The 13,282-nt window shown below is 44.1% G+C and overlaps 1 protein-coding gene across 2 annotated transcripts; it reads left to right on the plus strand.

Annotated features, from left to right (window-relative positions):
• Positions 1-9,152: 9,152 nt before the first annotated feature.
• On the plus strand, positions 9,153-12,936 carry LOC144700507 (transcription factor EMB1444-like). Of its 2 annotated transcripts, XM_078571912.1 has the most exons (12): positions 9,154-9,297; positions 9,371-9,407; positions 9,476-9,837; positions 10,321-10,509; positions 10,584-10,650; positions 10,724-10,765; positions 10,961-11,020; positions 11,089-11,802; positions 11,878-11,979; positions 12,053-12,157; positions 12,246-12,371; positions 12,458-12,936. In XM_078571912.1, the coding sequence occupies exons 3-12, from the start codon at positions 9,659-9,661 to the stop codon at positions 12,545-12,547; spliced, it is 1,674 nt and encodes a 557-aa protein (XP_078428038.1). In that variant the 5' UTR covers positions 9,154-9,297; positions 9,371-9,407; positions 9,476-9,658; the 3' UTR covers positions 12,548-12,936. The 2 variants fall into 2 exon arrangements, 1 of the variants encoding a protein (XP_078428038.1); XR_013580785.1 differs by lacking the exon at positions 12,458-12,936 and having other exon boundaries at positions 9,153-9,297; positions 11,883-11,979; positions 12,246-12,280.
• The last annotated feature ends 346 nt before the right edge of the window (positions 12,937-13,282 follow it).

Here is a 13,282-nt window from a genome sequence, read left to right on the forward strand (position 1 = left end):
TTAAAGAATCTGAAATGAGTCATATTGAAAATTAAATGGAGAAACGTATGCTGCCATCACAGGCAAACCCCATGATTCTGTGACATGATGGTGATTTGACTCATGGACTGACGAGAGGAGATAAAAAATCAATGACTCAAAACAATCCAAGTTTGGACTGTGATATGTAATGATATTGGAGTTTTGTGCTGAAACTTTTAGGGTTCAGGGCCTTCCACAACATGGGTACTACCGAAAGGACAACTTAAAACATTGAGAAAAATCATCCTAACAAGATAATGTAGAGTATCAGAAGACTAACATATACAAGCACACATATATGACGATTTTGGAACATGTACAGGAGGTCAGAAGCTATTGTGTGGCTCAAGAATATTTTGAGAGGACAAAAGAGAATATCTATACATCTGAAAAGGTGTATTAGATATATTTTGTCAATAATAGTGGATGAATAATATGTTAGAAGATTCTAGTTGATCAAGATATGTTAGAGGCTCTTCTAGAGATCTTGCAAACTTCTAATAGAATCCCCATCATTGGCCACCGCCTGCTAATGGGTCTGAAGAAATGGGATCTAGGTTACATTAGAAGACGGAATCATTATGGATTTTTGATGTGCAAGACATGGCATCTCATGCTTCCACATGGTATCATCTCAATCATAGTTAGGGAGATAGAGTAAGAGAAGGTAAGAGATGAAGTTAGGGAGGGGGACAGAGTGTAAGATAGAGATTGAGAGATAGAGAGTGAAATAGAGATAGAAGGATTGAAGGAGAGAGTGATACGGAAAGATAGAGAGATTGACAGAGGGAAAGTCAAAGATAGATATGAGGGTGGTGGGAGAGAGTGATAGAGAAATATACATAGGTAAATAGTGAGAGAGAGAGAGTAAGAGAGAAAGGCCTAGAGATAGGGAGAGAGCAGGAAGGAAAGAACGAGAGAGAGAGAGAGAGAGAGAGAGAGAGAGAGAGAGAGAGAGAGAGAGAGAGAGTGAGGGAGTGACTGAGAGAGCGTGAGAGGGTGAGGGAGAAGATAGAGCAAGAAAATGAGAGAGGGGAAAGAAAGAGCTAGAGCGAGAGTAAAAGAGCCAGAAAGAAGAGAGAGCTACAGTGGGACCTTCCCTTATGGCAAAGATGGATCCCAGGGGCCAGGGCAGAGAGGGAGTATAATGTTATAAAAGAAAAAATATTAATGTTGTTAAAACTGAAACTAAAAAATTTGTATTATTTTTTATATTAGGTCAAATTAGAAATTAAAATTGAAACTAGACTGGACGTTTGACAGCCCTAAAAAAGCTGATTGCCAGTCTAGTTCTGTCCGCTCTGACCAATCTTCAGTTAGACCATCACCTTTACTAGATATCAGTGTGTTAAGAATTCCTGGTTTTCTGGTTTCTATTTTGCTTGTTTTGATAGTTATATTCTTTGTTTTAGTGACGATATTTATGTTATCTGGATAAAAAAATATGGCCCCTCCTTTTTTTCAGCGATAACAATGTAAACTATGATTTGATTTGGGCACTCCATCCCGAAAAAACAGACAAAATGAAAATTATTATTAAACTCACACGATAAAGAAAACCAGACAGAAACTACATATATAATTAAATTGTTCTTATTTACCTACATGTAACATACCAGCAAGGGAGGGAATATTTACGATGAATAGGTACACCTTTAAAAAAAGTAAGCATGATGTTTGGATCCCTTCCCAACCTACATGGCCTGATCACTCACTTGTAGAAGTAATTCCGCATGAAGTGAACGATGAGGATGATTAATGGTTGTGCAGAATCCCTAGAATCAAGGAAATGAAATAGGTCCTTCACTTGATGAACCCGAACAGTGACTCTGGTACATATGGTTTTACCCCAAGATGTTTTTCAAAATGTTCTGGGATATAATACAACAAGATGTTTACACAGACATTGAATATCTTTTTATCTCTAACCACATTCCAAAAGCTTGGAAAACTATCAAATGACCTTGTTTGATCATTTTCCTGCATCAAGTCCATAATCATGTTCAGATTCATGCCCAATAAATTTATGTCAAATGGTGTAAAAAATTGTGCCAAAATTTTTAACCAAAGACAAAGTAAAATCATTCCTGAATTAAACTTGTGAATATAGAGCCACTCATGGTATTAGTTTGGTTCAATATCTACCTTAGTATTCAATCCATTAAGAATCTACAAATGTAATTTTAAAACTTGACATGGAAAAAGCATATGACATGGTTGAATGGTCATTTGTTTTTTCATTTATAGAAATATTTTGTTTCTCATTGGAATATATAGATGTGATTAGGATGTGCATTGAATGATATAAATTTTATGTTTTTGTGGATGTAAACCAGCCCCGTTTTTCCAAGGAGATGGATATCTCATCTACCCAAGTCTACTTATATTTGCAGAAGAATTCCTTGGTCATAATACACACATGGAACCATACTATACCAAACATGGAACACCTATTATATCATGTTGTTTATATTCTTATGGTACTACTATCCTTCTTAATGACAAGAAAAAATAACTCCAAAGTGTGATGAAACTCGTGGTACAGTACGAAAAACTGTCAAGAAAAAAAAATAATAACACCATAAGTGTTTTCTATGTAGATAATCAGACAGTACCAACTAGGAAAATATTAATTAATATTTTTACATCTTTTTATCCATTTTTTGCTCCTATATATTTATTTTAGTTGTATCATGTTCATGGGCCAATCAGAAGAAATTTATTTTTATTGCATAGTAACAGAAATTTGAAACAAAATTTAAGGAAGTAAAGGTAAAATTTATTCCCAAGGGGTATCTTGCACTGCTAAATCATATTTTAAAAAACATTCCAACTCACATTATTTCAGTTTTTGATATTACATAGAATACATTGATCTCCATCAAAAAAAATAATGCTCTGTACTGTAGAATATGGAGCCCAAAAATGCCATTGGATTTCCTGGGAAAGTTTATGCTTTTGTAAGGCTATTTAGGAAGTAACAAAAGCTTTGGGAATGAAAAATTTTTATATGTTTATTGAAAAAATGTATTTATGATCAAATGTAGTCATTCAATCCCAAGTTGAATTCAGAATCTAAAACAAATTTGGACTTAAATAAATGTATACATAAAATTGAGAGTGGGAAAATATATTATCAATTATTGGAATACAAACTGGATAGGACTAGATTTACTAAGTCGAACACCAAACATCAGAATACCTGAGGAATTGGTAAATATTAGGCAATTAATGTCTCAAAAATGGATGCAATATTTGCAGTAGTGTGTTGGTCCTGACATTGTTTCCTAGGAAATTCAAAGCGAGAATAAACAGTTGACCAATGATTTAAAATAGGGTCATCAGAAGCATCACTACTGATGGTGACTTTTCCATGCACTCATCTTAGAATAATATTAAACTAAAAATACAACCATACATGATCTATTCAGTAGTGTGTGAGCTGAAATTTCTCTAAAAAATCAATATTTATAAATGGAGATTACTCAGGAATGCATTAACCAAAGTTGATTGCGGACGTTCATTTGGCAACCAAATGTGTTTGCTGAATTAGAAATATATAAACAGAAATTATGGTATGTGTTGTCTGTCACGATGAATGGGCTACATGAACTTTGAATTGGTTCAAACAAAAAGGGGTTACGGGGCAGACATTCCTCTGTCTATGTCATAACATATCAAATTTATCCCATAAAAACACAATTTCTTTAGAAACTAAAGCAATGGTAGGAAAACAATTTTTTTATCATGCCATAATGGACATTGGGGAAAAAATCCAAAATTATGGGGAACCTGATTCTTTTGGCTATCGGTTGATTTTTCAAAAAAATCAATTTCTGAGTAAAATCATGGAGCATCAAAGTAAAAGAAAGAAAATAGCGTCCAAATATGAATTAAAAGAATCAACGACTTAGAAACTTGGTAATGGAAATTTTGAGAAAAAAAAATCATCACTTTTAAAAACTATCCCTTATTGTCACACGGTCAAATCCGGAGCTAGGTCTCTGGCTTGAATCTGGCATGTGCCGGCCTTAGTGCTCGGAGCAAAACACTGAGCATCCTTGATCTCTTGCAGCGGAAGTCTTTGCAAATGCTTAAGATCGCATAGAAAAGGTTAGAGGAGATGGTGGGGACGCAACCCCGTCAGGGAATAGGGTCATTGCATTAATATGACAAAAGAGTACATCATCGTTGGGACCATTACATGGGGGAAGACGAAAGGTGATACAACGAACGAGACGAGGCGCCTTGCGCCAGGGTAGTGTCGCCACACTGCCTCAAGGCCGCCACTCCGTGCGCGCGCCCGCTCTACCGCTACACAAGTGCCCCCGGCTGGGCGCTGCATGCCAGCGGGCGTGGCGATCACACACGCCACCCCTACCTTGATGATCACACACGCCACCAGCACACGTGTCAACACCTTCGTGCGCGTTCTGTGCGACGCCGCCGCATTCGACGCCCCAAGCTAGGCGCTGTACGCCCGGCGCTGCACGCCCAACACTACACGTCGGAACGCCACGCACCCTCTGTGTCGTCTCGGCGCTCTCAGTGCGCCACATGCCTTAGTCTCCTGGCGGAATGTCTCCCTACCCCGCGCCCCGCACACGCAATGCGCGCGCTGCCCCAGCGGTTGCTGCGTGGCACCCCGCACAACTCCGCGCGCTGCACCCGCGGCATGCCGTCCGGCTTGCGCGTCCCACTCCCGCGCGCAGCACTTCCCGCTCTCACACATCGCTTGGCGCTCGCGCGTTGCGTTGGCGTCCGCGCGTGGCTCTTGGCACTGGTGCGCGGCGCTTGGCGCGCGCGTGCACACGCTTGTTGGCCCTCGCACCCAACACACGTGAACCTTACCTGATCAGTCCCGCCTTGGGCATGGAAGGGCACGCGCACTATCTTTAGTCTATCACCACGTACAAGGGCAATGGCCTTAAAGATCAGGTATTTGGGCATCGCTACCCATAATGACTCAGTCCTTAAATGTCGTGAGCCTACTACGCGGACACGCCCTCCCAATAAGCACGCAGCCTCTGGGCAGGAACGCCGCCTAGTTAGGGGCCTAACACTTATAGATACAATTTTAAACTCAATGGTGATGGGGCATCAAAAGATAACCAAGGAAAAATGGGTGGCAGGGAAATTGTGAGAGACACCAGTCATAATATTCTCTCCGTGTGGGAACTAACATGGAAGAAAAATAGTCAACCGTTATTGGATGACATAAATATTTAGGGGCAAATGGGAATTGTACCAGGTATATGTACAGACCAAGTCTAAAGTTCTGTGTCAATTCATGAACATTAATATCTGCCATGCCGAGAAACTAAAGAAGTGATATGAATAAACGTTACCACATCTGAATCAAATTTGGCAGCTTTATATATATGATAATAAGGAAATATTAAATTTTGGCAATCAAACCATGTCATTTTTTAGGAAATAAATCAATTTTTGCAAGGTCAAAGATGCCTCTAGTGCCCACAGAAAATATCACATGGTTGATGAACTCAAACTTTGGGTATTTAATTTTCATTGTTATTTGAGTAAATCTATACAAGTTGTAAATCTTGACTCATGAATGAATTCAATTAGTTAGTGATGAGCAAAGGTCATCTACTCAAGGAACAAGAATTAGGGTTTGGCATGCTCCCTCTGCCAAGCAATACTCAAGTAAGGAGCTCTCTTACTCTTTTCTTTGACGTGAGTGGGGGGTTGATGGGGATTAGGGAACACCACATCCGGGGCGTGACGCCCCGGAGGTGACGGACGGTGTCGTGAAGAAACTTTTGTCACGTCACCGTCCCATCACGCATACCAGCATATTCAAAAAAACCATCACGTTCCCGTCACCGTCCCTCCATAAGACGTCTCGTCACGTCCACATCACCGTGACGGTGTCACTGTCATCGGCGACGTGAATAAAACCCTACTTGAACGAAGGGCTATATCCCGAATTATAAAGATTAAAAATAATGATTATTATATGTATTTCTGTCCATTTTATGAGTTCAAAAATTCCCTCACAGACGTCATCCGTTACGGCCGTTCCGTCACGCGTCCTGGGTACCCCATCACTGTCATGTCCCTGTCACGACCACTTCGTCATCCGTCACTATCACCGTCACTGTGACGCGTGATGCCACATGCAGAACCCTAAATTTAATGGGGATGCAATCGTTCTTATCCTCCAATACTACGCAGCACACGCGTCGCGCTCCGGCTCGCGATGATAACTACTCTCAGAAACATTCTCCGGTGGCCGAATCACAATATATTCGAATCGCCAGCTGAATAAAAGATAGTTCACGCGTGCACGTCCCTATACTTGCCCGTAAAAAGATTCGCATGGACCAACAACAACGCTTTCACTTCAGGGAGAAAAAAACCATCGACGAGAAAATTTACAGTAGTTACAGACTACACGCGGAAAACTTTCTATCAAAAGAGTGGACCCTTTGGAAAGCCGGAGTCTACTCTGAAGGCGGAGACGGCCGCGGAGCTCTGGGAGGTGGCGGAGGCAAGAGCTTGAACTCTTGGGCCGGCGGCCGGAGCCGGCCGGAATCGCTCGGCAGCCGAACGTAGCTACCGGCCGACGGCGGCTCGCTGTTCTTATACTGGACGAAAGTCCTGTAGACGAAGGGAATGAGGCCTTCCATGGGAGAACGGCTGAGCTGAAGATGGAGAAGATATCGGAGGTGAAAAGATGAAGGAGATGAGAAAATTTTCCTACAGTACAGTGTTAGATACGGGCGTTTTATAAAGGCGGGAGGGATGACTGTGACTCTGGGGTTTATCTATACTGAGAAGAGAGAACCTCGGACGCAACCCGAGATTGGGCTACCGCCACGCTGCCTCCCCCACGAAGACCGCCCCTCTTGTCAACTTCCTTTCATATAAATCTCCCCTTGAAGAAGCCAACTCTTCCTCTGCTGAGTAGAAATAGCTGGAGAGAGAGAGAGAGAGAGAGAGAGAGAGAGAGAGAGAGAGAGAGAAAGAATGGCTCAACGCACTTAATGGGCGGATCGGAGTGGCTCAAAGTTCTGAACTTTGAACAGTATAATGTTTAGAAATAGAAGGAGCGAGTGAGAGAAAGAGAGAGAGTGGTAGAAAAGTATAAATAGAGGGGGATCTGAAGTAAGGTTCTGAGATCTACCCAGATTGTGCTTAATGAAAGAAGAAAAAAAATTAACGCACTTAATGGGCGGATCGGAGTGGCTCAAAGTTCTGAGCTTTGAACAGTATAATGTCTAGAAATAGCAGGAGTGAGTGAGAGAGAGAGAGAGTGGTAGAAAAGTATAAATAGAGGAGCTGAACTAAGGTTCTGAGATCTACCCTGATTGTGCTTAATGAAAGAAGAAAAAAAAATCAACGCACTTAATGGGCGGATCGGAATGGTTCAAAGTTCTGAACTTATCAATATATTGTTTAGAAATAGCAGGCGTGAGATAGAAAGAGAGACAGATAGGTAGAAAAGTAAGAGCCTGTCGTATGGAAGTGGGAAGTCTATTGGGCCTACAATGAAAAGCCCAATAATTTGATACCATGGAACGACTTCTCACCAAGCCCATTCATCAGTTTAAGAATTGCTGACGTGGACTGCAAAAGATATAAGGCAGTCCAACGCGTTCGGCTCAGTCCACTAACAATTGCTGCCTCCAATATCGGACCTAATGGGCCACTTTTAGGCCCATGTAGCCGTCGTAGCTGAGTCAGCCTCCACAAACTTTCTGATGACTGCTGGATTAAGATCCAACGGTGGATTCAACCTTGATTTGACCGTTACGGTTCCGACCATCAGCCGTAAAGAGAAAAGAGCGGCGCCGCCATCCAAGGGTGGTTTTTCTCTTCAGTCGAAGCAGTAATGACCGTTGGATGTGGCTGAGTCGACGCTGATTCCGATCGGAAGGCCCATACACCGTCTGGTTGGAGATGGATTCTGGACCGTCCGATGAGCCTCTAATGGATTGTGATTGTCATCATCCTTCGAGAAGTTTGCGCTTGGTGGGCCCCGCTTATAAGCGAGGAACCTCCGCCGACCCTGATAAGGTCAACTGGCGTCTAAATTTCTAGCCACGTCGACAATGACGTCATCAGTAGACCCCACAGGAAAGTCAACTCCTCGAGATTTTTGTATCTTTACCGGGGAAGGTCAAACAGTTTCGGAGAGAAGTTTTCGGCGTAAACGTATCCTTAAATGTACATGTGGGCATTTTTTATTACGCAACAAAGTTCCCAAATTTAGCAATTTTCTTATTTTTCAAGTCGGCAATTTCTTAAGAAATTTTTTTTTCTGATGGGGTCCAGCGATGCCCTTGAAATATCTCAATCTCACCATTAAAAAAAATACATTGCAGCCCAGAAGCCAGCGCAGCGACAAGAACTCATAGTGGGAGTCCTCACTTCTCAAGATTAAATGAAGAGTCATTAGACATATTTGCCCTCGTCAGTCATTAAACTCTAAGTCATTAGTCATTACTATAGGCAGTTTCAACGTAGGCCCATATATTTGTCTCCTTCAGACTTGGGCTATATCCATGTTCATCCCATTCCCTGTCGCACATCGCATTGAGGGCACCCGCTACTTTACTCTTTTGAGCATAATTCTTCTATGAATTAGCTGGCCCCCACACCATATTTACTCTTCAATTGTATACATGTTACATCGAGGGTGCCCACTACTTTAGTCTTCGGGTGTAAGGCTTCTAAATATTAGTGAGTCCTCGCACCACATTTACTCTTCACTTATATATATATATACATGTATGAAAAATGGACGATAGTCTGATTGGACATCTCTAATTTGGGTCCAAATCGGAAATGGCTAATCAGATTCATACCAATTGGCGAAGATTACAACTGACGGCAGGCAGGCGCAGTCGGTTTCTAGTTTTGGCGGGGCCAAGATGGGATTGGCCACCCTTGATTCGGATCCAAACCCGGGGATGGGAGTGGTCCAAAGTATCTATTGTCACTTTGCCAGAGTCCCCACCAAGAAGATGCGAACACGTGGCAAGCGAGGCCCACTCCTGAATCTCATTTTATAATAATTTATATAATATCGAATAGTAATTGGAAACGTAGGAGGCTAACAACCGAGATTATCAACTACAGTTCTGGGAGGTTTGGAATCCGAGCATACAAAAGAGAGAGAGAGAGATAGAGAGAGAAGCCAGTTTAATCTGCGGCAAATACGAAGCGCTCGGGAAGAAGGAACAATTGTTTGCTGAGTTTTCGATTGGCAAGCATCGGGAAAGCTGGAATTTGGGAGGAGGAAGACAGGTGAAGTGTTGTGTTCGTTTCCCAGTTCTTGAATTTCTCATAATTTCTTTTTTTTTTCTTGTTGTGATATCAGGCTTCATTATCCGTCGGAATTGAGAACGAGACGAGAGGTCAGTTGTGGCGAGAGTTTTTCGTCGTGATCTCTAGGAAGTCCTGATGATCTTTCTTTTCTCTGCAGGAAATTCTCGTTTTCTGCCAGTGCAGAACCCGCAGAAGGGGAATCCAACCGGGAAAGATGACGTTTTAGGAGGGGGAATACTGCCAAAATTGATGGGAATTCACTTTGCAATTGCGTTGGGTTTTTCTGGTCTTAGTGACGGATTACGGTGGGCGCACGAATTCGAGGTTTCTTCAGCAGGAGATGAAGATTCCAGCTTGTCATGACCCTGAATTTACTTGTTTTCCCATTCGATTATCACAAGAAATTCTGGGTTGCGAGATGGGAAAGGTCTCCGAAATCAGACAACTTCTGAGGAGTCTTTGCCTTCGAGCCCGCTCAAAGTACGCAATCTTTTGGAAGTACCGCGGACGAAGCCAAACGTGAGTTGTTTTTTTTCTTCTCCTGTGTCTCCGTTTCTTCTTTCTTCTTGACGCCAGATCTCTCTCCCTTGCTTAACAGGAAACAAAGTGTCTCTTGCGTCCGATAATGACTCAACATTTTTTTATAAAAAATTATCGATTTTTTTATTTCCTCTGATTGCAATCCGATAGAGCCAGAACACCTGATGAACATATAAGTCCGCCATAATTGGCCCGTCATCTCTCTGAAAGTCGTCAAGGGAAAGGACCTGTACTTGTAGAGGAGAAAGTGATGGATCAGGGATATCTAGTGGTGGTGGGGGATAATAAACAGAGCAATTGAGTTTATTTATGATTTTGGGCCCGGAACCAATTCGTGGCCCTGCTTTTTCCCTCTTCTCCGTTGAATCTTATCCTCCACTTTTGAAAATCACCAGCTTTTTCATTCTCCGAATTAATGTTCTAACCATAATTTAATGCGTTTCTTTGATTAACTGTGGTCAGACTGTTAGGATGGGAGGATAGCTACTGTGTCCCCTCGGATCTAAGATCGGCGTTGAGAGAAGAATGCTGGAACGAACATTTTAGCAGAACAGGCGGATTCATATCATTTTCTTCCGAAGTCTCTTCGTCGTGTCCGATTGAGCAAGCTGTCGCTAGCCAGTCCTGCCATTTGTATTCCGTCGGAGAAGGGTAGGAGACTTTCGCTTAATACCCACATTCTCTTACAGAAAAATATCAATCGGTTTGTAATCTTGTTCTCGCAGGATTGTGGGAAAAGTTGCATTGGACTGGAAGCATCGCCGGATTGTCCCCAGAACGAGCAATTCCAAGGTTAAATTACGCGGAAATCTTCCATGATTCCTAATTCTGTGTGGTGTTCATCTTTCCTCTGGCCTTTTCACAGATCCCTGAGGAGCTGCGGCCTCACTTTGAAGCCGGTATCAAGGTAACGAACATCTATACGCGCTAAAAAGATTATTTTTCGATGCTTTCTTTTAGTTTTCCCGGAGATGAAGAAGGGAGCTTCATTCTCCGCATCTGTTACCTTTCCTGTTAGAGTCAGTGTTTCAACGCCACCGCAATTTTCTCCCTTCCCAAGCTCCAACTGCGAGATCTGACCATCTGTTTGAACCTGTCACAGGCAGTCTTGTTCGTGGCGGTCCCTGCCTTGGGCGTGATTCAGCTGGGTTTTCTGGAAACGGTGTGCAGAAAATTCACTTCTTTACGATCAAATCTTCAAATCCTAATGGCCCGATTATGATATTCCAGGTTGCGGAGGACCCATCAACGGTGGCTCTTGTTCAGGAGATTTTCTCCTCGCGCGCCGCTGGCTGGAGTATCTTCGACTCATATGACGGATCGAACTTCCTCGCCTACAACGGCGGCGAAGATTTACCCATCGATGGGAATTCATGGCGGTCGATCTACCGAGCCATCTCCGGCGGGGGAGTCAACGACCGAGCCGCCTACCCGGATGTCTCAGAAGAGCTCTCCCTCTTCTCCCCGGAGGTCAACGCTTGCTCTTACGACGGCGACGTGGACCTGGCCTTCGGAGGAGGGCTCGTAATGGGTCCGGAGATGGCTCAGCCGCTCGGACCCAGTTTCCTCCAAGGCCCGCCGGGCGACCTGGAGCGGCTCTTGGACTCGGTCATCGCCGAGTTTCTCGAGTCGGAAGCGGCCGCCCGCGACTTCTCCGACGGCGCTTCTCCGAGCTCCTCCGACGACCACGTGGCGGGTTCCTGCTTGACCCACGTCAAGTCCGAGGCCGACCCGCCGCCCGGCCCTGTCGAGCCCTCGTTCCTGTTCCCCGTCGGTGACCAGACCGAGCGGGAGAAGAAGAAGAAGCAGTCGACGAACCCCCCCTTGTTGGCCCAGAAACCCAACTCCCGCGGGCCCGATTCTGCCCGGCCCAGGCCCAGAGACCGCCAGCTAATACAGGATCGAATCAAAGAACTCCGCGAGCTTGTCCCTAACGCCGCCAAGGTAACATACCAACAATCATGATAATCATGATTATGATAATGATGATGATGATGGTGTTGGTGGTCGTTTCTCCAGTGCAGCATAGACACGCTGCTGGACCGGACGGTGAAGCTGATGCAGTTCCTGCAGAGCATCTCCAGTCAAGGAGAGAAGCTGAGGCAGTACGCTCAGATTAAGGTCGGAGAGGTTGACTGGGTCGACGGTATTTTTCTCTGAAGTTGTGACTGATGGAGCTGGTTTTGGTTTTCAGGGGAAGAAGAGGAAGAGGGCAGAGGGGTGCGACCTGTTAAGCCTGGCCGAAGCTTGCCCCATCGTCGTGGAGAATCTTGACCAGCCAGGGCACATGCTCGTTGAGGTACGTCAGCTGGGTGGTCAACCGTCAATGGTCAATGGGTCAATGGTCGATGGGTCGATGATCAACTCATCAATCCCTAATATGTCAGGTCCTTTGCACCGACTACGGCTTCTTCATGGAGATTGCCCAGGTCATCAAGCAACTCGAGCTCACCATTCTAAGAGGCGTCCTCGAAACGCGATCCCACGAGCTCTGGGGCCATTTCATCGTTGAGGCAACCACTCTCTCTCTATCTATCTCTCTCTTTCTCTTTCTATCTCTTTGGTCTACTGGGGGGTTGACTGGCTTGGTCAACGACAGGGGTCCAGGGGGTTCCATCGAATGGACATTTTGTGGCCGCTTATGCAGCTGCTGCAGAGGCAATCCGGTTCAAATATGAGCTCGCTCTGACCGCTGGTGGTGGTTGTCAACGCGAGTCAACGTTTCTCTCTCCACATCTCCCTCTCTATCTATTTATTTTTCTATCTATCTCACTACTCCTTCCTTTCTATATATTTATTTATCTATCTATCTCACTACTCCTTCCTCTCTCCTTATTTCTATCTCTCACTCTTGATCTCTGTCTGTCTTTTATGTCTTTTCTCCGTTTCTCTCTCTAACAAGGTCATTGGTCTAGAAAGAGACAAACAAGTCAAAGGTCGTTGGCGGTGTCTTCAAGGGTTGTCTGCTTGCTGCTTTGTAACGGACACCCCTTCTTTCATGTGCCTGCTATTTTTTAATTCTAGAGATACCCCCCCTGTCAACTCTCCATGCGGAGAAAGATGGATCGAATTTCGCTTCTTCATGTGTTGTTGAAGGATAAACAATTGAAATGTTTACTGCTATAGTGCAGGGACGCAGACGGACGAAAAAATTCTCCCGTCTGAGATACAGACGAATTTTGGGATGAAAATTTGTCCCGGGGACCACCGGACGGGACGGTTTTCGCCCCATGGGACAAAAAAACTGTCCGTCCGGAGGTCTCAAACGTCGGACGGACGTATCTGGACGGAAAACTGCCGGATTAACATCCAACGGTTGAGATGTTGCCACGTGACCTCGCAATGACAATTTGCATCAAAGTCACTGTTTTTTTAAGTGCGTGCAAACGGACGTCACTCAGAAATAATTGTACATATGGTCCTT

The sequence above is a fragment of the Wolffia australiana genome, chromosome 1 (assembly GCF_029677425.1).
Source record: "Wolffia australiana isolate 7733 chromosome 1, ASM2967742v1".
Classification (NCBI taxonomy): domain Eukaryota; kingdom Viridiplantae; phylum Streptophyta; class Magnoliopsida; order Alismatales; family Araceae; genus Wolffia; species Wolffia australiana.